This window comes from Eubalaena glacialis, chromosome 11, assembly GCF_028564815.1.
Source record: "Eubalaena glacialis isolate mEubGla1 chromosome 11, mEubGla1.1.hap2.+ XY, whole genome shotgun sequence".
In the NCBI taxonomy this organism is placed as follows: Eukaryota; Metazoa; Chordata; class Mammalia; order Artiodactyla; family Balaenidae; genus Eubalaena; species Eubalaena glacialis.
The window spans coordinates 53,904,625-53,930,257 of record NC_083726.1 but is presented as its reverse complement, the minus strand read 5'-3'; the positions used below and the strand labels follow the sequence as shown (position 1 = coordinate 53,930,257).

Here is a 25,633-nt window from a genome sequence, read left to right as displayed (position 1 = left end):
CTAACTATTGCTGATCAGCTGGAAAGCTAATAGTCATTACAGTGACAGGTATAAAATTCCACCTCCTCAAGCAGACCCAGCAGATGACATGCCTAAGCTTTCCATGTTCTTAAAATTAAGAATAAGAGAGGGCGAGACTGGAGCTTCTTGAGGAGCCAGATCAGCCCACTAGGACACGTTTGTCATCTGCAAAGATAGGAAGCCAGGACCCATGTCTGTCAAGTCCAGAGAACTTCATATCCCTTTAGATTAAAAAGCAAGACTAGTCTTTTCTGCTTTTTTTTTTTTTTTAAAATCATCAAGCCATCTCCTTCTCCAGCTCTTCTTCCATCGTTATAGTTCCAGAAGCATATTTTTTATCAAAACAGAAGGAAATGATCAGAACCAGCCTGAATTGACCTTTAGAACTTCTGTGGAGTCCTTAGTGAGCATAATGCTTGTTCTTCTTGGGAGGGGATTTTGCAACTTACTCGTTTTTCAAAAATAACCCCATGTCTGTAAGGAGATCCAGTTAGATGCTGGGTGCTTGACAGGTACAGCCTCTTACACAGCTGTGTCATATTCAGTTTAGTCATTGACCAAGAATCCTTTTACCCAGACTGTTCTATCAAATAAGGAGTTTGGAGCAGGTAATTCTAGGAATGTTTTTGTTTCCAAATGGGTATAATAATCAGGAAGACACTTATAGGAATACCTAATTCCAGGCATAGGTATAGGGAACAGCTTCAAGACTTAAATTTTAATCACATCAGAACCAGTTTTAGAAATAGTTGCCTATGCTTGACAGTTTTCAACGGGTAAAAGAAGGGAAGCTTTAAAAAAATAATAATACCCAATTATTCAAGTATCAGCTATTTCAAATTTAGGTCCTTAGAGCTGTAGATGAAGCCTGTTGATCAGAATAACATAGTGATTCATCTCTAAGGCTCTAACATCAGATGCTTCGCGTATGAATCTTAGTTTTGTCACTCTTGTTATCTGTGTGGACCTGGGAGTGTTTGTAAACCTCTTAAGTCTCAGTTTCTGCATCTGTAAAGTAAATATAGTAACCTATTTCAGATACCTGTAGGGAAATTCATGAGTCTTGCATGGAAAGCTACTTACCCCAGTGTCTGGATTTAATGCTAATACGGTCTAACTAATTTTTAGCTGTTATCTTTATTATCTATACTGTAAACACTTATTCCTTACACCTGCAAGAATTATGTAATGTGAAATTACACCAGACATTATCTTAAATGTGTCCTCATTCTAAAGAGACTGTGTAGCGCAACTGTGATGAACCCCGTCCAGATCATCACATGGTATTTGTATATCACTTATTATGAAGTTCCAAACCATGTTTGTAAACAGACTCTGAGAAATGCTCCAACATCCTTGCTTGGAGCCGAATTAAAATTTTGGTCCTCACATTTCAACAATTAATGGGAACTTAGGGGATAACGCAGTGAATACCTGTGTTGGTCAGCACCCCCTGTGCCTCTCAGGTCCCCCACAGCTATTTCACATAGACAGTCTTAACTTTGAGGCGTCACTGATTTCTTCATTCATCCAACAATGAGAGTTATTTCAATTCCAGACCCTCTGTTAGGTATGGACAATGTGAGCACAGACAGAGTAGGACTCTGCTTTTACTCTCGTAAGTTCTGCGTTACTGTTTTAGGAGAAGGTCAGAAATTGGAGACTCCTTGTACACAGGGGTGTTTCATCATCAGTCCTACTGTCCTTCCCGAAGAACAAGAGGCAGTGAGGTGCCTCTTGCCCTGTTCTCCAGCCCTGCCTGCTGGAGTGATGAGATTTTGCCGCCTTCTTTCCATTACTCACGCTCAAGTGTGGTCTGCGTCTGCGTTGGTGCTGCAGCCAGAAATTGTGTGATTCGTATGTTACACATAAAGTAATTAGCGTCAGCAGTCGCCATGTAGGAAAGACCACAGCTAGCTCGCAATAATCACTTTATTTAAGCACCTTATCCCATGATCTTCTGTATCAAGTTTAAGAATGTTAACAGAAGTATGTAGTTTAGAGGGAGCACCATAAAATGGCAGCCTTTGAATATGTTACATTATCTCTGCGTGTTTTAAATTACCTTGAAGTCTGTCATTTCCCCATGGATTGTTTTCAAATGATTAATGTTTTTATTCTTGGTTTGCATAAATATGTGTACAAATATAATTTATTTTGTTTCTTCACCAATAATAATGACATAACCCTACCACTTTACTGAATTTTAACTGTGCATCCAGCACTGTGCCCTGCGTTTTTCACGCATTAACTCATGCACCCTCACAGCTGCCCAATGAACAGGGATTATAAGCCACATTTCAGGGATGAGGAAACAAAAGGCTCAGATATAATTTGTAGAGCCGGGCTGGCTGGTACGTCTTCTTGTCTTTGCCTGTAGGTCTTAGATAGTTCATAGTTACTATAACTGTGTTGGTGTTTTTCAGTGGTAACTGGAGATGTTACACAACGCACAGGCTAGAAACTTCTGAGATTGGGACACTATGGGTCTTGGCCCCATTCATTTCTAATGAAAATCCTGAAGAATGATAGTTCTGGATGAGGCAGCAAAATCTGTCAGTCATCCAAGTTATAGGCAGAGATTCAAAGCAGCAGAGACTGGCTGCAAGCCACTGAGAATGACCTCACTTTGGCCTAAATGCCGTAGGTTATCAGATTCAGACTCACAGGAATTAAGTTAACCCACTTTTGGTATTGTTGATTGTGTGACCTAATCTGAAAGGAAAGAGAAATTACTAGTAAGATTTGGAAATTTGAGGTCATTTTAAAATTTTTATCAGAAGTAATCATATTCTATTTAAATACCCTAGTATGAAAGAAAACAAAGACATTTCATGAGAGAAAAAAAACCACACTGTGTTTTCAATTAGGCCATTTAAAATAAGTTAATATTCAAGCAGATGCTTTGAGTTAATAAATGATACTAATCTAGTACAGATCTCTAAGGCTCTAACCTTGTTTTGAAGAAAAAGTCCCTAAGTTTAAAAAAAATCTGAAAACTTTACAGATCTATAAATAAAAGAGTCTTTCCTATCGTACAAATCTATATATAAAAGAGAGTCTATTTCTTTTTGAATATAAAAGTACGTATTCATTGTAGAAATTTAGAAAACACCAAAAAATATAAAAATGGAAATGAGTTACCCATATTAATACTACCTACTGGTAATATTTCTGGCTATATCTTTTCAGCATTCATATGTATACGCATACATGTGTACTACACAAACATACATACATATGTATTTTACAAAATTGAGATTTCATTGCAGATAGCCTGGGAAACTGCCCTTTTCATGGAAAATATCGTTAGCGTTTCCCATGTCTGTAAATAATCTTTTAAAATAGGATACTTCGCGCCTGCATAATGTTTCACTGTCGGCAAGGCCGTGTTGCTTTTCCTGTTGTAGGACATTTAAATCTTTCACACATCTTTGATATTTTTCTTATGCTACATTCCTTGAAGTAGAATTATTAGGCCAGAGGGTGGCATTAGAATTTCATGCTTTGGATGAAATTCTTACTTTTTGCCTTTCTGGAGTAAAGATGGTCATGGTTGTGATTTACCAAGGAGCAATCTATCCCCTGAAAAATAAACTGACTATTAGCAGAGAGCTACCACATGTGATTTAGTATGCTGATGCAACAGTGGTAAATAATATAACAAGAGGAACTTTTTCAAAGCATTTCAGTGCAGTGTAGCAGAAGAATTAAATGGTATTCTGGTGGCCTCAAGGGACAGCTTAATAATTGATGGGGAGTGGTTAAATAAGTGAGAGTCGTTCAAGCTAATGCTACTAGCTGGTTCTCTTGAGTTTTATCAACCCTATGGTTAGCTCGTTTCTCTAGAAGTAAATCAAAACCAAACTATCGTTTCTTACAGTGATGCGCTTTTCTGAAATATTTTAGAAACTATTTTTAATTTGTATTTATAAATTGCTTATCAGGATGGCTGGCACATAAATAAATGGCAGTTGTCAGTGCTGCTGTTCTTGCATTTATGTTGGTGCCTTTATTACTTAGTGACAACAGGACATATGTGATTGACCTAGCCATAAATTTAGCAGCTGAGTTACTAGATAAGAGCATTCCCCATCAGTTTAGAAGCTTCATTAAAGACTTTTAAATATGATATTAAGCAGATGTTATGTGTCTATCTTCTTGGAAAGTGATATAATGTTGAAAAACCTGAGGTCAGTGAGGTCAGCTAAGTTGGACGTTTTGTCACACAGCATGATGTAGTAGTTGAACCCATAATTACATTGAGAATAGTTTTCAAAAAGCACTTGAAACTTATGTATGGTTAAAAAAAAAAAAAATCAAAGTATATAGACCAAAATTATTTTAAATGGGTATCTCTAAGTTACTTTTATTTTCTTCTGTTTGATTATTCGTAATTTCTGATTTTTGTGCAATGAACATATTGTATAAGACACAAAGAAAACAGTTATTCATTGTAAACTAAAACCTTAAAGAAACTTGGCCCCAAGTACACCAGTGTTTACCACAAAGAAGTGGGGAACTATATCCAGTAACTAATTCAGCCCTAAATGCGGTTTATTAATGGAGAATTAGCCTATTCTCCAAGTGCACTTGAAAACTGTGCTTTGAATATACAATATTCAGGTGCTTAAAATGAAGACATGAAATCAGGGAACTTCTGAGCAAGATGGCAGCATGCACAAGGGCTGCAACAGCCTTACCTCCCAAGTTCTCTTTGCAATGACTAATCAAATGTATAAATAGGAAAGACTGGAACAGTCCTTTTACCTTCAAGCAGATCCCATACTTCTTTGCTCACTCTATTCGTTCCCACCTTACTCTGAAAGGAAGTCTATACCCCCATCTCCTTTCCCTAACTTTATTTTTCTCTCCAGCATTTATCCTTTTCTGCCATATTTTGTATTTACGCAGTATTTATTTACTTTCTGTCTCCCCTCAATTTAAATGTAAGTTTCTGAGGGGGAGGAATCTTGTATTGTTCACTGAAACAGTGACTAGCGCATAGTAGATACTGTGTAAATATTTATTGAATGAATAAATAATGAATACTTACATCTGTATTAGAAACCAGAGATAAGTGTCAGCCACATAATAGAAATTTCAAGGCATTTCAGAAGACCCAGTATTGACAGGGCTGGATTTAAGCAGCACTATCACATGCTGTCTACTTCCTAAGAGAGAGAAATCAGAGGAGAAATGAGTCATGGCAAGTCTGTGGCAGGGTGGAATAACTAAAGTGCCAGCCTTCTGGGCTGAGGACTGAAAGGGGGTGTCAAAGGAACCAAAAAGTACTAGGGAGATTACAGAGAGGGTGTAGATTTAAAAAGCAATCTCATGAAGTTCTTTATTAACTCCTGGGCTCTCTCCTGACCTGCACATGCTTGGATTTGCTCTTAAGCAGCATACCTACCAAATACTTTGGGAGCTGAACCAAGGGATAGACCACTGCCTGGGCTCCAGACTGGCCACTGAATGGTGCATATGCAAGTCAGATCCAAATAGTGCTACAAAGGTGTTGGAAACAGTACGGATATTGAAACCACAACCCATAGAAGGCTGGTCAGAATTTGCATCCTGAATTCAACTTGGTTGATTTCCTGATAAAACAAAAATATCAACATTCTACATGTGGTTTAAATAAAACCCAGAGTCTCATAACATAATATTCAAAATATCCAGAGTATAATCCCAATTACTCAGCATACAAAGAGCCAGGAAAACCTCAGCTGACATGGGAAAAGACAATCAATAAATGGCCAATCCTGAAGGACACAAATGGTGGAATTAGCTAACAAAGACTTTTAAAGCAACCATGATAAAAATGTTCCGAGAAGTGAGAGCAAACGCTGTTGAAACGAATGGAAAGATAAAGTCTCAGCAAAAAGAAAAAAAAAAAGAAAGAACCAAATGGAAATTTTAGAACTGAAAAATACAGTAACCAAAATTAAAAACTCACTAGACGGGTTTCAATAGAAGAATAAAGATAACAGAGGAAAGAGATTAGTTTCAGTTCATCTTAAAGATAGATTAACAGAAATTATCTAACCTGAACAACAGAAAAAAAGATTGGGAAAAAAATAATCAGTGCCTCAGGGAGTGTTGGGACAATCCTAAAAGGTCTGATATTCATGTCAGCAGAGTCTCTGAGGAGAGGAGAAAGCGAGTGGGTAGAAAAAACATTTGAAAAAATAATTACAACAAAACTTCCCAAATTTGGCAAACGAGATAAGCCTACCCATTCAAGAAGCCAGCAAAACCCAAGCTAGATGAATCCAAAGAAGTACATGCCTATACACATCATAATCAAACCAAAAACTAAAGACAAAGAAAAAAATATTGAAAGCGGCCAGAGAAAAATGACACACTACCGATGGAAGAACAATTGGATGACTGTGGATTTCTCTACCAGCTAAATGCCAGTAGCACCTTATTAGTTTTGACAACCAAAAATTCCTTCAGATGTCACCAAATGTCCCCTGGGGGGGAAATTGGACCAAGTTGAGAACCATTAATCCAACTTGAGTTTTCCATTTTTCCAAACATTTTTTTAAAAGAAATGTTCCAATTTGGTTTACATTTCAATTACAGGGTTTGCAACTCTAGATTAAATTAACAAATATGGAGTAGGTCAAAGGCACCCAGTCTCTCATCTCCCATCAAGAGAAGTTTAAAAAAAAAAAAATATATATATATATATATATATATATATATATTCAGTACCAGGTTTATTTAGGTTCAGTTATTCATAAAAGATCAGCACTTAAGAAAGTTCATTTTCAAAGAGCCTTGAATCCTTACCCATTCTCCTCATCCCAGAAGGAAACTGCATTCTTAAAAGAACTGATGAGGAGAGAACATTCCTACTATAGGTCGAGGTGTATATAGTTGAGATCAACAAAGTCTGAAGCAACCTGAGAACAGTATTCTGGTTGCTAGCCAGCATTTCTTACCATTTGAAGACTTTGTTTAATTTCACATGGTAGGATTCTAAAAGATTTCCAGCAGCTGCAAGAAATGCCGTATTGGGGGATATTGCACATATAGCAAATATTTGAATTAAGAAACACTTGTGATACCTTGAGTAATAGCAACCCAAAAATATGCAGTTGCAAACAAATACTGAATGTGGCTGTCAGATTGATTTCAGTACCTTTTAAATCTCAATCAAAGGGAAACATTTTTTTCTCATTGTTAGAGAAGCAATTAAATAGAAAGAAGCAGAAATTTTACCAACTAAATACTTTGTCAGATCAATCTAGAAACTTAAAACAAAATTTGACACTGGCTCTATGAACTATATGGATTGAGAAAACCCACTAATGTTCAATAACAATAGTAAATAAATACATGCACCACTTTTACTTTTTAAACTTTGGTAGTTTCAAGTGAACACAGAACCATAATTGTCTTAGTGCACTGGCTTGAGTAAACATGGCCATTAAAATTTCATTTCTTTAGCTCTAAAGATAGAGATTGCAAGGGGCTGCTAAAATAATCTTTTATTTTTTGGCGAGGTCTTATAATTACACTGACCAGTCATGACAAATTCATTGCAACTTCTACTTTTCCAATCATTTCCTTTTTTTCTGAAACCTAGCTTTACTGAAATCAATTTTCTTTTCCAAAACAGAGTAGACATTCTATTTCATTATTCATTCAGCAAACCTTTATTGATTATCGTTATGTGACAGGCACAATGGTGGGTTCTAGGGTCACAAAAGTAAGACACAAATCCTCAATTAGTATTCCAAAGGGACTTACAATCTAGTAACGAAAGGAAGTACAGAGATAAAAATTACATTATAAGTTGGCAACTGCTCTTACAGAAATAGGACCCAAGAGCACAAATGCACAGATGATTGAGTAAGGCATACTGCCTAGGAAAATGGAGAAAGGCTTCACAGAGAGAGCGGCATTTGATCAACGTCTTAAACTTGGTGAGGCTTTACAGAGGAATTCGGGGAAGTGCATTCTTCTATATGTATGTAGAGAACAGCACAGGACAAGGGCCTGGGGTTCTGATCAAGACTAGCGCATATCCAGGAAATGATGCTAGGGGAAGATGACTGTAGGTGGGGCTCTTGGCCCCATCTTCACAACTCTCTCTTTTTTTATTTATTTATTTATTTATTTATTTTTGGCTGTGTTGGGTCTTCGTTTCTGTGCGAGGGCTTTCTCTCGTTGTGGCAAACGGGGGCCACTCTTCATCGCGGTGCGTGAGCCTCTCACTATCGCGGCCTCTCTTGTTGCGGAGCACAGGCTCCAGACGCGCAGGCTCGGTAGTTGTGGCTCACGGGCCTAGTTGCTCCGCGGCATGTGGGATCTTCCCAGACCAGGGCTCGAACCCGTGTCCCCTGCATTGGCAGGCAGATTCTCAACCACTGCGCCACCAGGGAAGCCCCACAACTCTTAACGGAAGTGAATTGTCATCGTAGGCCACCTCTTTTTGGCCTGGACCTAAAGCTCACATCAGTTACACAGCTGGCTGGGGTTAGGAGTATAGCCTATAACATGGCAAAGTGTACATAGTGGGATAACAGCTACCTGTGATCTAGAAAGGCAGGTTGGGGGTGAGGGCTGCAGGCATGGAAGAATTTTGATTTTCAGTTTGAGGAACTGGTATATTTTCATCTAAGCAACTAAGGAAGCCAAGAGAAATTTTGCATCAGGGATATGGCATAATCAGCTTTGTGTTTTGAGAGCATTGTGAGGAGTAAATTGGAATGAGAAGAAAGCAGTCTTGGGGAACCTAGTGAGGAAGCTGGTGCATTAGTAATCTGGGTGATGATTTTTGCTCTACCATGAGTTATGGCCAGAGAGTATTTCCATACTTATAATGATATTGTCTTCAAAAAGATCTCATCCATGTAGATCAAGAATGAATCAAATGGCTTTTTGTTGTTTTATGAAAGGTCTGTTGGAAATTCAAAACCAGGACATTCTTATTTCAGTCCATCCTAATCAGATTGTAAGGCTTCTCCTCCTTTATCTGATGGCTCTTTAGCCTGTTGGAGAAAAAAAAAAAAAAAAGCTAACAGTGATTCCAGGATTCTTGGGTTTACCTTAACTATGCAGATGTGGGTTTGGCCTGCCACCACAAAACAGGGTGATTGCAAGCAAATGCAAGTCACTGAGAGGTGTGTGTTGCCTCCTAATCTTCCCAAGATCTTAGCTTCTACCCCTTGAAGTATAAAGAAAGTGTCCTTAATGCCACTAGCTCCAAAACAGTGAAAATTATCTGGGAGGCAAAGAGAATCCTCTCTTCATTTCTTTAAACTGTGTCATATAAGGAACAGTTGAAGACAGTGGGAATGTTTGGTACAGAGAAAGTAAACCTTAGCTAGGACATAGTAACTGTCTCAAATATTTGAAGACCTGTTGTGTAGAAGATGGCTTAGATTAACTAGCTCTACAAGTCTATAACAGTTAAGACTGACTGGTAGAACTTAAGTGGAGACAAGTTTTACTTTATTCTAAGGAAGACCTAACAGTCTAAAGTCAGCAAGGGCTTGCTGAGAATTAGAGTTCTGCTTCCTTGTAGCTTTGCGGTGTTCTCTGGAATAGACTATCCTCCTTGGTATAATAGTACCTCAAACACAAGTATTCTAGAAAGTAAATCTTGAATTAGATTGAAGTGACCATCGGAGACATACTGATTTGAAAGTTGCTGTGAGTAGACTGTTACATTAGCATTTAGAAAAATGGAGGGTGACTTCATGAAATGAAACAAGGATATGATGCTGAGCTGATAATAGCATCATGACAGTTACATTTATAGAGTGCTTGGTACGTGCCAGGCACCTTGTGAAGCACGTAACAATGGATATCTCATTTAATCCGCCTAAGAACCCTAGGGAGTATATTATTGGACTCTTCTCTATTTTTCAGATGAGGAAACAGCTCAGAGAAGTAAAGATATTTAAATAATCTGACCAGTAAATAATCTGGACCTATGTTGATGGTTTGGGGTTGGTTTGTTTTTTCCTGCTTCAAGTAGGCTGTCACCCCATGTACATTTGCCTACTAGCCATAGGTGTTTTCTCAAATTCTCTGGTAGTATTCAAGGAACCAAGTTCTTGGTGAACAGGACACTTACCCCATGGGGATTTGTTTTTTGTTTTTTTTCTATTCCTTAAGCTACCTTTACTTAAATACATGGTTAATTCTATAGACCAATTAATGAGTTGTAGTTCTGAGATGGTACTATTAGTATTAGGATAAATATATATCTTTAAAGGAAATTTCTGATTTAGGATAAATTCCTGAAGATTGATTGGTTTATTAAATTTTGGGCTTGGTTCAAGAGTTATATAGAGAAATTTCACTTGGTTTAAATTGTTTGAATAAGCATAAATCAGACTGAATTGAAATTGTTTTGTTTACCTCTCTTACTAAAATGTAAGACCACTTTTCTATCTTTGGCACATAGAAGGTACTCATATAAACTGGTAGATGAATGACTGAATGCATGAGTGTGTACATGAATAAATGAACTTTTATCAGTATCTCAAAGAATCTCTGCCTTTTGCTTACTAATTCAATGAATGACTTATAAATGAGCAAATCTCCTACTTAACTTTATTTAGTTTTGTAAACAGTCCCTGGATTTTTCTTACCACAGTGCTATTAAGACTGAGGTCATGGGTTCCCTACACAATATGGTCTAGTTTGCTTCACCACAGATTATACTCATAACCCCAGCCAACCGTGCCATAGATGTAAGCTTTTGGTCACACTGGATCTTTGCACAGTCACACCTGTCACAGGAGAGAAAGACAGTTGTCTTTAGTGATAAATTATTAGACTCAGGTTCATGTACTAAAGATGATGTATTATTATGATAATTGTTAAGGAATTGTATTAAGGAGTTGTTAATAAAGCGGAGTTATTACATTTTTGTTAAGTTCAGCATATTGAAAAGTGGTCTGGAAATATATTTCTGATACTTTTTAGTTAATTATATTACAGTCTTAACCAGAGTTTCATAACACGTTCTGATTTTAATTAGGTAGGTTTGTTTATATCCGCTACTGAGAATTTATGCCTAAGTGATTATTCATTTAGAGGCACTGAAATGGTGTTTCCAGTGTATCGCCATTTTGAGTAGAGAAATAACCCTAGCATGAAAAATTGTGTTTCTTGAAGAGTTAAGGAAATGCAAGCTGAAAATGGTAATAATTGTTTCATCTACTTTATTCCCTGTAGGATTTAAAATTTCAGTCTTGAGTTACTTAATCTGTCTGTTCAAGTGCTCTTTATACCTGGGTGGTTATGAGTGACACTGGTGTACGTGACTTTGCACTTTTGCCTGCTCACAGGCTGAGCAGTCGAATGCCACATTTGCCTAGCAATTACATTAGTAAATACTCTAGGAGATGCCCCAGATATTTCCTTTAAGGTTAAGTTTTGTCTTGTTTCAAAATGAAGTTCTGGTTCCCCTGTATCTATGATTTTTTTTTCCTAACTTTCCCACATTTTCTAGTGGCGTGGAGTTTTATCTAAAAGAATGTTGATTATTTTTCACCTTGGGAATGCAGTAGATCATGAGGCTAATTCCATACACTGATATTTAGTTGTGATTTTAATAAGTACAAATCCATGTCCCTTGACAGATAGAAAGGAAATGTGCAACTACACTATAAATATTATAGCTTGCTTCAGGCCATTAAGCCCAGCCCAGATTTTTCCATTAGGCATTTTGGAGGATGCTGTTGCTTCTGTCTTGAGAGTTTACATGAATTAAGAGAATCTATTATTATAAAGACACATGAACACGAGGTTTTGGAAATTTAAAAGCACACACACTGTAGAGGTATGGCCTGACCCTTTTAACCAGAATTTACATCCAAAACTCACTGAGCGTGAGACGCTATAACCATTTGCAACCCTCTCATTAAATATTTAATCTGGTTTTCCTCCTTCTCTCTTAGTCTCACTCTGACTCAGCATAAGGTCAGGATTCCTTGACTGGTCATCACAGTGGATTTACTTTAAAAATAACTCTGTGAGAGGCCAGAGGCCCTCTGAATTGGTCATTTATTCCAACCATATAGATCGCTTGATCGATTGCCCAGTGTACTCAATTATGGTTGTATTAATTATGCTCTGTGTTCTGCCTTCCTTTCTCCCCTTTCTGGGAGGTTCCAGGGAGCAAGCCTGCTGTTCTCCAGGAAGAGAGATCCTGGCCAGGGTCCACCCAGTGTAGCACTTATCACAGTGCTCTGTGTAGGAAGCTGTTGGGACACATCTAGCTCCTCCATGAGACTGTGGACTCTGGAGGGAGGAAGCCATGCCTTACTCAGCTCTGGGTCCCATTCATTCATCAAAGGTATATCGAGCCCCTACAGTGTGCCAGGCACCACGGCAGGCCCTGGGAACACAAAAATGATTAGGACACAGTCCCTGCTTTCAAAGAAACCCTCTGTTTATGAAGAGAAAAAGAAACATGATGAGCGTGATAATAACAGGCGGCATCAGTTTAACACTCAACTGTGTGCTGGGTTTTGTGTTAAGTGTTTAATAAGGACCATCCCAATAAAACCCTGTGACGTAGAGGCTGTTGGTATCTCTGTTTTGCCATTGAGGAAACTCACAAAATTATTTAACTTACGCACAGACAAGAGAGTTTGAAAACAGGCATCCAGTTTTAGAGTTTGAACAACTAACCACTAAATCATACAGCCTAGAAGTGATAATGAATGAATGTATTATACAGTCACAAAGAAGGGAGGGTCTAATTTCTTTATTTGAAGGACAAGGTAAAGTTACAAGAAAGTTTTCACAAAGTAGTAGCATGTAGGATTGTACCAGGCCAGAGAAGGAAGCAGAGTCTGGGCAGTGGGGATGGCATGGAGAAGGCAGAGATGTGAAAGTAGAACCTGGGAGTGAGCAGCTTATGATCAGGCTAAAGGATGTGGTTTGAGATTTGTGGAAGGTAAGGTAGACTAGTTTGACAGGGGAATTTATGAGTGATTTAAGAAATTGTAACTCTAGGGCTTCCTTGGTGGCGCAGTGGTTGAGAATCTGCCTGCTAATGCAGGGGACACGGGTTCGAGCCCTGGTCTGGGAAGATCCCACATGCCGCGGAGCAACTAGGCCCGTGAGCCACAACTACTGAGCCTGCGCGTCTGCAGCTTGTGCTCCGCAACAAGAGAGGCCGCGATAGTGAAGAGGCCCACGCACCGCGATGAAGAGTGGCCCCCGCTTGCCGCAACTAGAGGAAGCCCTCGCACAGAAACGAAGACCCAACACAGCCAAAAAATAAAAAAAAATAAATTGTAACTCTATCCTGAAAAAAATATAGCAAGAATTTGATAGGTTTTAATCAGAGGAAGGACATAATTAGCTCTTCATCTTTTTTTGGTGGGGGGAGGGTGCTGCACCACGCAGCTTACAGGATCTTAGTTCCCAGACCAGGGATTGAACCTGTGCCCCCTGCAGTGGAAAGGCAGAGTCCTAAACACTGGACCACCAGGGAGTTCCCTAGGTGTTTATCTTTAAAAAAAATTCTCATGACATACAGAAAAACAGATCAACCAGAATAGATAGGATTGGTGGCTTCTCTTTCAAGGAGGAGAAGCAAGTCTTGGATGAACCCCAGATTCTGACATGAGTGACACTATTGTCCTGGAAGCGATATAAATTCATTATAACCCTTTTAGAAAGTAGTCTTCCAATGTGAATCCAGGGTCTTTAAAATGTCAATACTTTTGGGCTTCCCTGGTGGCGCAGTGGTTGAGAGTCTGCCTGCCAATGCAGGGGACACGGGTTCGGGCCCTGGTCTGGGGAGATCCCACATGCCGCGGAGCGACTGGGCCCATGAGCCACAATTACTGAGCCTGCGCGTTTGGAGCCTGTGCTCCGCAACGGGAGAGGCCGTGATGGTGGGGGGCCCGCGCACCGCGATGAAGGGTGGCCCCCACTTGCCGCAACTGGAGAAAGCCCTCGCGCAGAAACGAGGACCCAACACAGCCATAAATAAAAATAAATTAAAAAAAAAAAGTCAATACTTTTATCCTGGTAATTTCATGTCTGGGAATTGACACTAAGGCAACAGCGCAAAATGCAAGATAGTTCAGGGTGATTAAAATATATTGGTGAAATGGAATGAATAAGTAAGTAATTGAATGATTGATGGAAAATATTGGAAACATTGGAAACCATAATAGAAGAATGGTTAATATACATTCACTGGGTAGTTATTTTAATCAATAATAATGTTCTGAAAATTATATAAATACATGGGAAAATGTATGATAACTGGAAAAAAGCAGAGTAGAAAAAAGATACTTTATTATTATAGAATGATTACAACTCAGACCTCTGTTTAGATAAACAAACTTGAAGGAAATACACCCATCAAATTACAATGGTGGTAGTTTTGGCCTTCTGTTCTCTATTTTTCCAATATTCTTCAATACACTTACTTCATTTTTATAATGAAAAAAGGTGGAAACTTTGGGACTGTTCATTTTGGACTTATGTTTGAATTGTCTGAAACATCAAAGCGATAATAAATAGGAAACAATTAGAAATTGACTTGGTATTCAACTCTGGGTTTACACATTGGAGACATTTAATAAATGTCAACTGAATGGAAGTTCTAACCATTTTCCTTCCCCTTGGGTCAGAATCCTAGAATCCTATTGCAATGCATTAGAAGTTTTTACCATCATTTGAACTTATATAGGCCCACAGAAATGGAAAAAAAACTGTTCGCTTTTTCAACTCCATACCTGAAGCAGTTGGAGGGGACTCTCCTTCCCTGTGCAAAAGTAATTTTAATCAGCCAATCGCAAATAACATAAAAAATACTTTATTTCAAGCATATATCATTGCATAAAGTTATTTTTTTCTCTTGTACAAAGGGAACATTGATTGCTTTCCTTAATACCCGTATCCTTTTTCTTACCTAGCAGCTCTTGGTCAAGGGTCAAGGGTCTGCTCTCACTGTTTTCACATTTTTAATGAAATAGAATCCAGAGGTATACTTAACCTATTGAATTTTGATGGACTTTTGATAATCCAGATATTTTCTAATTAAAGGGTTTCAGTGCATTAGTTGAGTATGTCAGCATCCTGTGTGCCACAGCAGATGTGTTTTGTTTTAAGATTGCTTCTCTTGGGGTCCAGAGTCGTATTTAGAAGAAAGGACTGTTTTTCACTGTTACTGTAATAAATTGGAGACATGTTTAAAGCTGGGGTGGGGATAACATGAGGTGATCTTGTCGTTGCTTCTGTGCCATGGGGACCGGGACCAAGCCCCCAGCACTCAGACTAGGACTTGATGTTGTCTGGCCCGGGTATCTGTGAACAAAAGGGTGTGCAAATTCATGCTTCACACTTCAGTCACATGGTCTAGTGTTTCAGAGCACAGCCCAATTCTTTTAACAGTTTTTGCAGGGAAAAGGAGTGGTGCAGGGCAGGGAGAACATGGTTAATTTCGAGGCTACTGACTAGGCCACGGAGAGTTTAGACTGTCATTCAAAGCGAACATCTAGGCGGAATCTTCGGTGATGTGTCATGAGGGTAGCCGGGGGTCTACCTACCTGAAAATAACTCGCCGCCAACTTCTCACAGAATTTAAAGTTCCCACTGGAGCCTGGCTCCTTAAGGGCCTCTTTCATGAGTTGTATATATCTTATCCCATTGGCTTGAGGAATTATCCATTTCCTAGTAGATGTTTGATTAATTCATCTGGTACCACCAGTAGTATACCCACGAAAATGGAACATAGATAAGTTCAGTGTACATGTGTGGCAAGGGTGTATGGATGTAAGAAGGGCTCAAGGGCTGGAGCACAATACTTGAGGCCCTTCCAAATCAGGGGTCACTTGGGTGGATCTAAAGGCCAGGGTAATGGGGAGTGGGGTGAAGGACATCCAGTTCAATTCAACCAGTATCTGCCAAGCACTTCCTATGTGGAAGTCAATGGAATAAGTGTCCATAGAGACCAAAAGAAGGAAGAATATCATGTGGGCTTTTCATTCAAGGGAGTTAACCGTTACAGTGTCTGGGAAAGAATTAAATAATTATAACATTTGTGGGATGTTTACTGTGTGTTAGGTACCATTCTGAGTTCTGTGTATGTGTCATCTGGTTAATGCTCTCATCAACCCTATGACATAGGTACCATGACTACCTTCCTTTTATAGATCTGGAAACTCAGGCACAGGGGAGTCCAAAGCCTTTGAGACTTCAGTCCCAGCATTCTGACTCCAGAGTCCTTGCTTTGAAGTGTTATTCTATACTGCCTCCCAGACAGATTTTTTTATATTTCAGGGCCTCTGAGGAAAGGTGAACCAAAAATGTGAGGGTGTGGTCAGCAGAGAACAGTATGTCTGTTTTGCCAGACTTCCTCTACCTCATTACCTGAAATCTTGTAAAATGTGAAATGTACAAAGAACCTTTTTGCTGTTGTAAGATATTTGACTTGGCTGGTTTAGCAGGCCCTTATCGCCCCAAACCCAAGTGTTCAATCTGATCCTAAATATTCTTGGCTTGCAGTTAATTGGACCTAAGGGATTTGGGGGGTTATTGTTCTAAAGTCTTAGCCAAGAAATATTTTCTTTTTGGACTTGCTACCTGAAATGTGGGCAGCTGAGCAGAGTTACTTGGTAGCCTTTGATCCCATTAGAGAGTTCTGAATTGGTAGCTCAGATCCTTGAATGAAATATGATATTAAAATAACACCAAGCTGAAGTCATAGGAGATTGCAGTGTAATGTATACAGTCAGAATAGCCAAGATTTAAGGGAAATAAAATGAGTTTCAGTTGGCTTCGTTTGCTCACTTGTGACTTTCCTTTCACCCTTCAGTGATTCTTAACCCACCTCTTCACATAGCAAGGACACAGCAAAACATAAAATCTCTAACCCAGGTGTAGGGATTTTAAATCTTTCAGAGCTCGATAAACACCAGCACCCTTTATCACGCCAAGAAAACCCAGGGATGAATGCAGCTAACAAACTTGAATTTCTCGAAGTTTAGCTATTGCTCTGATGTCATCTTCCCACACTATTTTATGTTCACAAATTTTTGCTTCAGCACATGTGGCCTTTTTTAAGGGAGGCCTAACCCAATGACCTAGTGTTGGCAGACGGACTGTGTTTCATCTAGATCCTCTGATTTTATTAAGGGTGGTCTATGGGCCTTTCTTTTCTGCCCTCTCACCAGTGGCCAGCCTTCACCAAAGGCAGTAACTACTTCAGCAAATCACACAAACAACAGTATTTCAACTTATGTACAGATTCATTTAGCAAGTGCTGATTGGAAGCTTCCTTTGTGCCCAAGTGGGACCTGGACTAGTGTCTTCTTAAATTCCATACCCTCGGCACCTCACTTGCCTCACCCTAGTTCTGGCCTCGTGCCCAAGCACTGTGCAGGACTCTGGGGTCGCAGAGCTGTTAAAGATATGGCCCTTACTCCCAGTCCTGACAGCCCAGTGGGAGACACATAAATGAACCATGGATGTTGTTGTTATTGTCTCAAACTATAGATTAAGCCATGCTACACATTTTTTTCCATTTTCTGTACCTGACTAAATACTGAACTCAAAACAGGAAAAAAAAAGAAACGTAATTTGGATATATGATTTCCTTTAAAGTAACTTACAGATTTTGCTGAAAAAAAATATTCAAATACTCCTCTGTCAAACCCTCAGAATTAGCCTAGGGAAGAATATCTTAAATGCTGTCATTTACCCACTGAGTGGAAAAGTAAAACTCTTTTTTGTCTTAATGAAAAAATAACAATAATAAATGCAGAGGCAAAAAGTGTGTGGAGCATAAGTGGCCTTACCAACGCACTACTTTGAAAGTGTTTTCTTAAAATTAAAATTGTAGTCAGTCAAAGGGAGAGACAAGTATCATATGATATCCCTTATATGTAGAATCTTTAAAAATGATGTAAATGAACTTATTTATAAAACAGAAACAGACTCACAGACATAGAAAACAAACTTATGGTTACCAAAGCGGAAAGAGGTGGGGAGGGATAAATTAGGAGTTTGGGATTAGCAGACAGAAACTACTATATATAAAATAGATAAACAACAAGATCCTACTGTATAGCACAGGGAACTATATTCAATGTCTTGTAATAATCTATAATGGAAAAGAATCTGAAAAAGAACATATATATATATATATATACACACACACATATATATATGTATATGTATAACTGAATCACTTTGCTATACACCAGAAACTAACACAACATTGTAAATCAACTATGCTTTAATTAAAAAAAAATTTTGTAGTCAGTCATATAGTTATTTTGGAAAGAGAGAGTTAATTTCCCTGTTGGTTTCTAACTTAGCTTCTGGGGACTCACACTGCAAAATTCCCTTGTGATGATACTGAGATGGGAAGCAAGATGCTGGAATGCATCTTTTCATGACTTAAGTTCTGCAACACAACTTCTGAGCAAGCACGGTGCTTCACCCTCCTTTTTCTCGCTCTTGAAAAAGTCTGATTTGGATGGTGGGAGAGCCATTCACACTGTCCACTTCTTTGCTTCTGTCCAGCCAGTGGTAACCATTGGTGCACACATCTAGTATTTAGAAAGGGCCATTTGGTCAAAGATATTTATTGTATCAGGGTCGTGCTGGCCTTCCATTGTGTTATACACATTCTTCTGTTTTCAGTCAGTGGACTTCTTAAGATGTAAATCATCTAGAAACAAGTTTCTGTTACAGTTTTTAATATTGTTAATTTTTTCTCATTGCAGAGCAAAGAGATTGCATTCCAACTTCATGAGGACTTAATGAAGGTTCTTAACGAGCTCTATACGGTAAGCACGTAATCTTTCTTTTGGAAAAATCTTTGGTTTAGAATTCTGGTTTGCAGAAACACTTCTCTTATTAGAACTCATTCCAAGCTAGAGTGTTGATGGATGCTTGTCTGGTTGAAATGTGGAACCGAGTGGATAGATGGCACGAGACTGTTTCAAGTAAATATGTATATGCAGTCAGAACAATTTAAGAAACTGGACTATAGTTGTCCCAAAAAGAATGTTTTTACATGGTTGGATTATATGTGATCTATTCATATATTCAGTTCCAGAATATTGAGGGGGAGGGGTATCTATTTTTCCTTCTTGGCAATAGTTTGCTTTTCTGAATTTAAGTTTTTTCAGGTTAATGCATATAATCAGAAGAAATTAAATGATTAACTATTGAAAAAACAAAATCAATGATTAGTCATATGCCTATGTATATTTTGTTTTACAATTAATGATCATATTATTAAATACAAATTCCTTCTGGAGGAATTTGACGAGTTTTTATTTTAAAAGAGAACAACATAATGAGAACTGAGTAATGTTAATTTGTTCTAACTATAGATATTTGCATTTTCATTACACAAGATTATTTGAATTTTTCTTTACAGGCAAATTAAACCTGAAACTTATTAAAATATGTTTCTTGATTTACAAATTCATTTGTTCCTAAAAAGCAAGTGTGTAAAATACAGTTTTGTGAATTAAATTGTTTTTAATGCTCCACTGATACTTGCTAATTAAAAGAACCTGTAGTTTTAAACTTTATAAAATGAGTGATATTCTTATAAAATCCACTTTCCAGTTTTTTTCTACGTGTGTGATAAATTTGTGTTTTTATGCAGCATGTTTGCTACACCTGTGCTTTTGAATTAAATTGACGGTTTCTAATTGCTTGTTCCTCCTTCAGAAACCTTTATGTGCAAAAGCCTCATGTTATAAGGTCATATCCATATAAAAGGCCATTTATTAGCCCACGCTTGGTGTGATTTATTAATTTCTGATAACCTAAAGTATCAACCATTTCTAGAAATCCTGGATGTAGAATTTAAAAGTTGAATCAGCATTGTGCCTCTGAGACTTCCACAGAAGAAATTCTGTCTTCTTCCATTGCACTATTTTAAGATGAGGGCTTCATGGCACTTTCCTTGTGGTTCCCTTTGCTTGGGCATTGTTTTACCTAGAAATATAAATCAGTCTCTAATACTTTAAAAAATAAATCTGCTGGTTGTCATGGCATCATAAACAAGAGCCTGTTGTTTATGGTCTGGAACTAGTAATACTAGTCAGAGCAGCACTGGCAAAGATAAACTTGACTGTTGAATATAAGAAAATCTGGTAGAATGTCATGAAAATTTTATCTCAGTGAGGGATGTGTATAGAGAAATTTCTCCTGGATTCAGCCTATCAAGTGGAATTAGACATCTAGGAGACTCTATAGTTGAATCAAGTAAGTTGATAACTCCTCAAACGTCTCATCAGTATCAGTCTGAAAGCCTGAAGGAGCCAGATTCTAGAAAAGATCACCAGAGTTTAAATAACCCTGTCAGTCATTTAATCTCTGAATCAGCTGAGGAATCAAGGCATAGAGGAGACAGGCAGTGAGGTTTTCATTAGGTAGTCTGTAGATCACTTTGAGCTCTTGGGAGATAATTTGACTTTAACCAAACCAGAGAGCATGCACATTTGAGGTCAGATGTCATGTTCTGTGGGGAAAGACCGTCTTATTATACACACACACACACACACACACACTTTTTACTCTGAAAGATGGTCTCTCTTGAAATTTAAATTCAGATACGTACATTCTGTCATGTTCAAATGAAATCTATCTATTACATACATTCAGTTTACATTCAGAAAGGAAGAAAAAGTGAGGAGTGTTTGAACAGGGGACCAAGGTTTGGGGGAATGTGGTTTAGGTTCTTTATTCAACCTCTGACTGATCACAAATAAATTACCTTCTGAGTTGCATCATGCATAGAATTTTTTTCAAGTGATGACATAATAATGATTGTTGAAGTAACATGTAAAATATGCAGCCTGAGGGAATTGAGGATGCTATTTAATTGCCTTTTCAAACAAATATTCACTCCTCCCTTTCAACCCTTGATACTCCTTGGGAGTTGAAGGTGAGCTCCTTTTTGAGAGGTACATTAACTTCCTTAAACCAGAGGAGTGCTTTTTATTAAATTACAGTCCAACCTTAGTGGTGGGCAGTAGCCTTATGTGTGGGCTTCCCTGCCCCAAAATAGTTCTCTCACAGGTCTGTTGATTATTCCAAACATTCTATCAGAAGACTTTGTCTTAAATAAAATACAAATGCCCAGGACAAATAGAAAGAGATGCCTTATGATCATTTCTACCTTAAAATGAACCGAGTTTTATCAGATTCTTTGAGAACGGGTTGTATCCATGGGGCATGAAGGCCTGGACCTCTGAGCAGGAAAGAGCGGATGGTGGCATCTGAGTGTCGTCTGGAAGGAGAGGAAAGGCTTTGAAGACATGCATCCCCTTTTCTATATTTCTGCCTCAACCTTCCCTTTATTTACAGAAACAGGGCCTCAAAGTGGTTTTGAACCTACCACATGGGCCAGCCACAGCAGTTAGGATTACTTGGGCCTTGAGTAACAGAGGTACTGAGAATAATGGCATAAACAAGATAGAAGTTTAACCTCTCTCTCACATAAAAGAAGTTCAGAGGTTGGCAGCACAGGACTGGTATGGAGGTTACATAAAGCCATCAAAGAATCAGGCTCCTCCTAATACACTGTTCAGAGAAACATAATTGTATCTTTATTCTTAGAGTTCAAGATAGTTGCTGGAGCTCCAGCCATTACATCTGCTTTCCTGAAATGGAGAAAGGAGACTCCAACAGAATGGAGAAAGGAAAGAAGGGCAGGCCCTCTGTCTCTTACGAAGACTTAATGAAGGTTCCATATAACACTTTCATATACATCATTGGCCAGAACTTAGAAACACAGTTTCACCAGATTTCAAGGAAGTCTGGGAGTTATAGTCTTTTAGTTGGCCAGCTCGTTGACAGCCAGTTAAAAATTGAGGATTTTGTTAATTTGAGAGAGAAAGGGAGATATTTTTTAGGTAACTAGCCATGCCTTTCAAAGTAGCTAACATTTATTAAATGCTTATTATATATGGCTAGTTACTGTGCTAAGCACATGCACTATTTTATGTAATCCTCACAGTGTCTCTATGAGGCAGTTACTATCATTATCCCCATTTCACAGATGAGGAAACTAAGGCTCAGAGAGGCTTGCCCAGGTGGCACAATAAGTAGTAGAGTGGGATCTCAAGTCCAGGTCTGGCTCCAGAGCCTCTGCAGTTCTGTCATTTTATCTCTGTTGCCATAGTTTTGGGAAACCATTCTCTAACAAAGATCTCTAAACGTTAATGCCACCCTAACAACACAAAGCACCTAAGCCATTTATCACTTACTCCTTTGTATTTTTTTAAATCAATGGCATTAATGTTGCTTTAACAAAAACATAGGTGAAAAATTGAACATTTGCCTCACTGGCAACCTGTACTTCTTAGAAATGTTAATTTAAATGATCTAACAAGAAGGAAAAAGAAATAAAAAGAAAAAATACAAAACCAACAACAGAAAAAACTAAAAACTTAAAATTAAAAAAAAAGATCTAACAGATGGGACTCATTGGGCTAAAAAGTAAGAGTGAACCAAGGTCTTCAAATTCCCTTTCTAAGTCTAATCCACTAATTAACTTCCTTTTCAGTTTAACATGTGAAAGAGAACTAAAGTAGGGTTAAGAAAGCAGGGAGACTGCTGTACTTTAAGGAAACAGAATTGACTGGACTCACATCGAACTTGAATTTGAATCTCAGCTCACTTAGCCAATCTGGGCATCTGTATTAGTCTGGGAGAAACAGAACCAATAGGAGATTAGATAGATAGATAGATAGATAGATAGATAGATAGATAGATAGATAGATAGATAGATAGATAGATAGATATAGATAGATAGATAGATATGGGAGAGAAATTGATTATAAGGAGTTGATTCGTGCGGTGTGGAGGCTAAGTCCCCAAATCAGCAGGCAGCAAGCTGGAGAGCCAGAAGGTAATTCCAATCTGTCCAAAGGCCTGAGAACCAGGAGAGCTGATGGTGTAAGTTCCAGCCCAAGTTCAAGTCCAAAGTAGAAGACCATGTCTCACCTCGAAGACAGGCAGAGAGAGCAAATTCTCTCTTACTCATCTCTTTATTCTATTCAGGCCCTCAATGTATTGGATAAGGCTCACCCATGTTGTTAGGAAAACTAGTTTATCTATTCCACAGTTTTTGAACGCCTCCTACCATGCCAGGCACTTGTAGATGTACTGGGGATGTATAATAGATGTGAATAAGAACAGACCATGTTACTTCCTCTCAGGGCATTTATATTCTAGGGAGGAGAAACAGACAATAAACAAATAAATATATAGTATGGCAGGTGTACGTGCTAAGAGAAAACATAAAGCTGAGTTAATACAGATTAAGCATTCAGAACAGTGCCTGGCACATAGTAAATGCTTAATAAATATAGGTAGTTAGTGTCATCCTCATCGTCATTGTCATCTTCCTCATCATCGGTGAAGTGGGGATGGCAACAGCTCCTTGTCTGCCTCTCAGAGTAAAGGTGGAGATCAGGGATGATATTAATAGTAATTTCAGATGGTTTTTATATATATACATGGTTTTTCCTTATAATCAGTATATATTAGTTTTGTACAAAAAGAAAAAGGGTGGTAACTTCCTGTAAGAAAACCAAATCAATAGTAAATGTGAACAGGGCTGTGACTGGGTTAGTGGAGAAGTGAAAAGGCAAAAATGGAAAAATGGTGACACAAAAGGTTAAAAGGAACATTCAAACCAAAATTTGCCTTCATCAGTCTAGTAAAGGGCTCATCATAAAACAGTGGTTTGAAGTGTTAAGCCTGTCCCCTCATACCAAAATCTCAAAAGGTTATGCTGTATTTTAGGAGAAAAACAATTATTTGTCCTATATTAATATTTCTTTACTTTGCCTAGGTTTTACAGCATTATACTCAGTGTTTTGAAAAACAAGGCGCTTACCATCCTCAGTAAGCAAATTCTAACGGAGATTAACACAGATGTCATGGTAAATCCACGTGAAATTGATTGTTAATTATGTGTAATTGATGATTACTTTCTCCGTACATCAGTGACACACATGGCTAGCCAGAGTCAAGAGATAATCCATCTTCAAATTCCATTAAATTAAGAGGAAAGAACTGAGAAAATGAAGATTTATCCAGCCCTTACCATGAGGCACATGCAGGATCCCATTCATGTCTCACAGCAGTCCTATGAGGCAGGTATTCCTAATCCCAAGGTTACTAATGGGAGCCGGGGCTCCAAATAATTAGCTCAGGGTCACACAGATAGTAAATGAATGCTCCAAAATCTCAGCCCAGTTCCATCCCCAAGGCCCATCAGTTCCCCACTGCACAGCTGCCTTAGGGAAGGATGTGCAGGACAGGTGGGGAGAAGAAGGGTGGAGCCTGATCTAATAGGTAAAACTCAAGAGTTGAAACTTTTACACTGCATGCGCTGATTGCCACTTGTAAAAACTTGATTGAGCTTTCCAGATTGTTGATGTGGGTTACAAAATGGGCAAACCCAAACAGCTTTGGGTTTGCACACTCAGCTTTAATATTAGGATATGTTCATTTGGAGGGCTGCCTCTTTAAAACATAGCTTTTCTTATAGCTTTAGTGTTATATGTGTCAACACCACCTGTTTAGGTGTGTGTTCTCACATGGTGATTAGTGCTAAGTATCCATTACTGGCTATTCCATGCACGTTTGTTTTCTCCCTTCTGAGCCCTAGCTCTAATTTGCCTAACAAATGTAAATAGAGAATAGAAGCTGTCCCAGTACAAACCCAAGTCTTCTGAGCCTCTTGTACAGGAGTTATTTGGAAAACAGGGTTTCTGAATGCACACAGATATCCACGCTGGCCTTTACATATCTTTGAACCAGTTTAAAATGTTAAAATGAAAAGCTAATTATTTTTAGAGGAGATGGGAGGGAAGACACTTTATTATTTCAAGCCCTTCTTAGAAAACTCCACCTCTGAGGACTGCTGAGGAAAGCTTCCTTGGCTGGCTTTGTGAGCCTCCCACAAACCAGGAGCTAATGCATTCTTCTATAAGAAGAAACATGCCCCAGGCAAGGTTGAAAGGTCATTCTGAAAAAGCCCAAGATACTTGCCACGTCCTATCGGAAGATTTTTCTCTGTGCCTCAAAGAGGTTTTTGGTTTTTTTATTTTGTTTTGTTTTGGTTAAGTATTTATTTTAGCTCAAGGGCATTTGAAGTATTTGAAATATACATTTCTGTAGTGAAAATGCAAATTCATTGCTTTGAGAGGGACTACAAAGAGGTCTGGGTCTCAGAACAAAACACTGAACAAAGAGAAATAAGGTGTAAAGGATATGTAAAAGGCTCCCCAAAATGAAAACCTCTCTGGAATACCACATGCTCTGTGATGCCACCTGGAAAACTTTTTTAAAAAGCAGTCTATTTAGAGATCCTGGGCTGACAAAGTGTTTCCATATATCCTTGCCCTGGCTTTATTACTAGACACTTAGATGGAAAGAAAGAGAGGTATTGGGATCACATGACTCCCTGCCAACTTCTGAATTCTAATCTTGGCCTTGACACAGACTGACTTTAGAGACCAGGTTCGATAGTTTAACCTGGATTCATTTTCCTGCCAAAACGATTGAGATTAATAAAATTTCCATTGGAAGACTCTCTAAAGACAGCTGTTGTTTTTTTTATTTT

General features: G+C 38.4%; 1 protein-coding gene across 1 annotated transcript in view; it reads left to right on the top strand.

Moving 5' to 3' along the window:
- The window catches only part of SRGAP1 (SLIT-ROBO Rho GTPase activating protein 1), a 276,189-nt gene that overhangs the window by 142,310 nt on the left and 108,246 nt on the right, over positions 1-25,633 (top strand). The window contains exon 4 of the mRNA XM_061206565.1: positions 18,756-18,818. Within this exon, the coding sequence (XP_061062548.1) occupies positions 18,756-18,818 (63 nt within the window). The remainder of the gene's footprint in view (positions 1-18,755; positions 18,819-25,633) is intronic.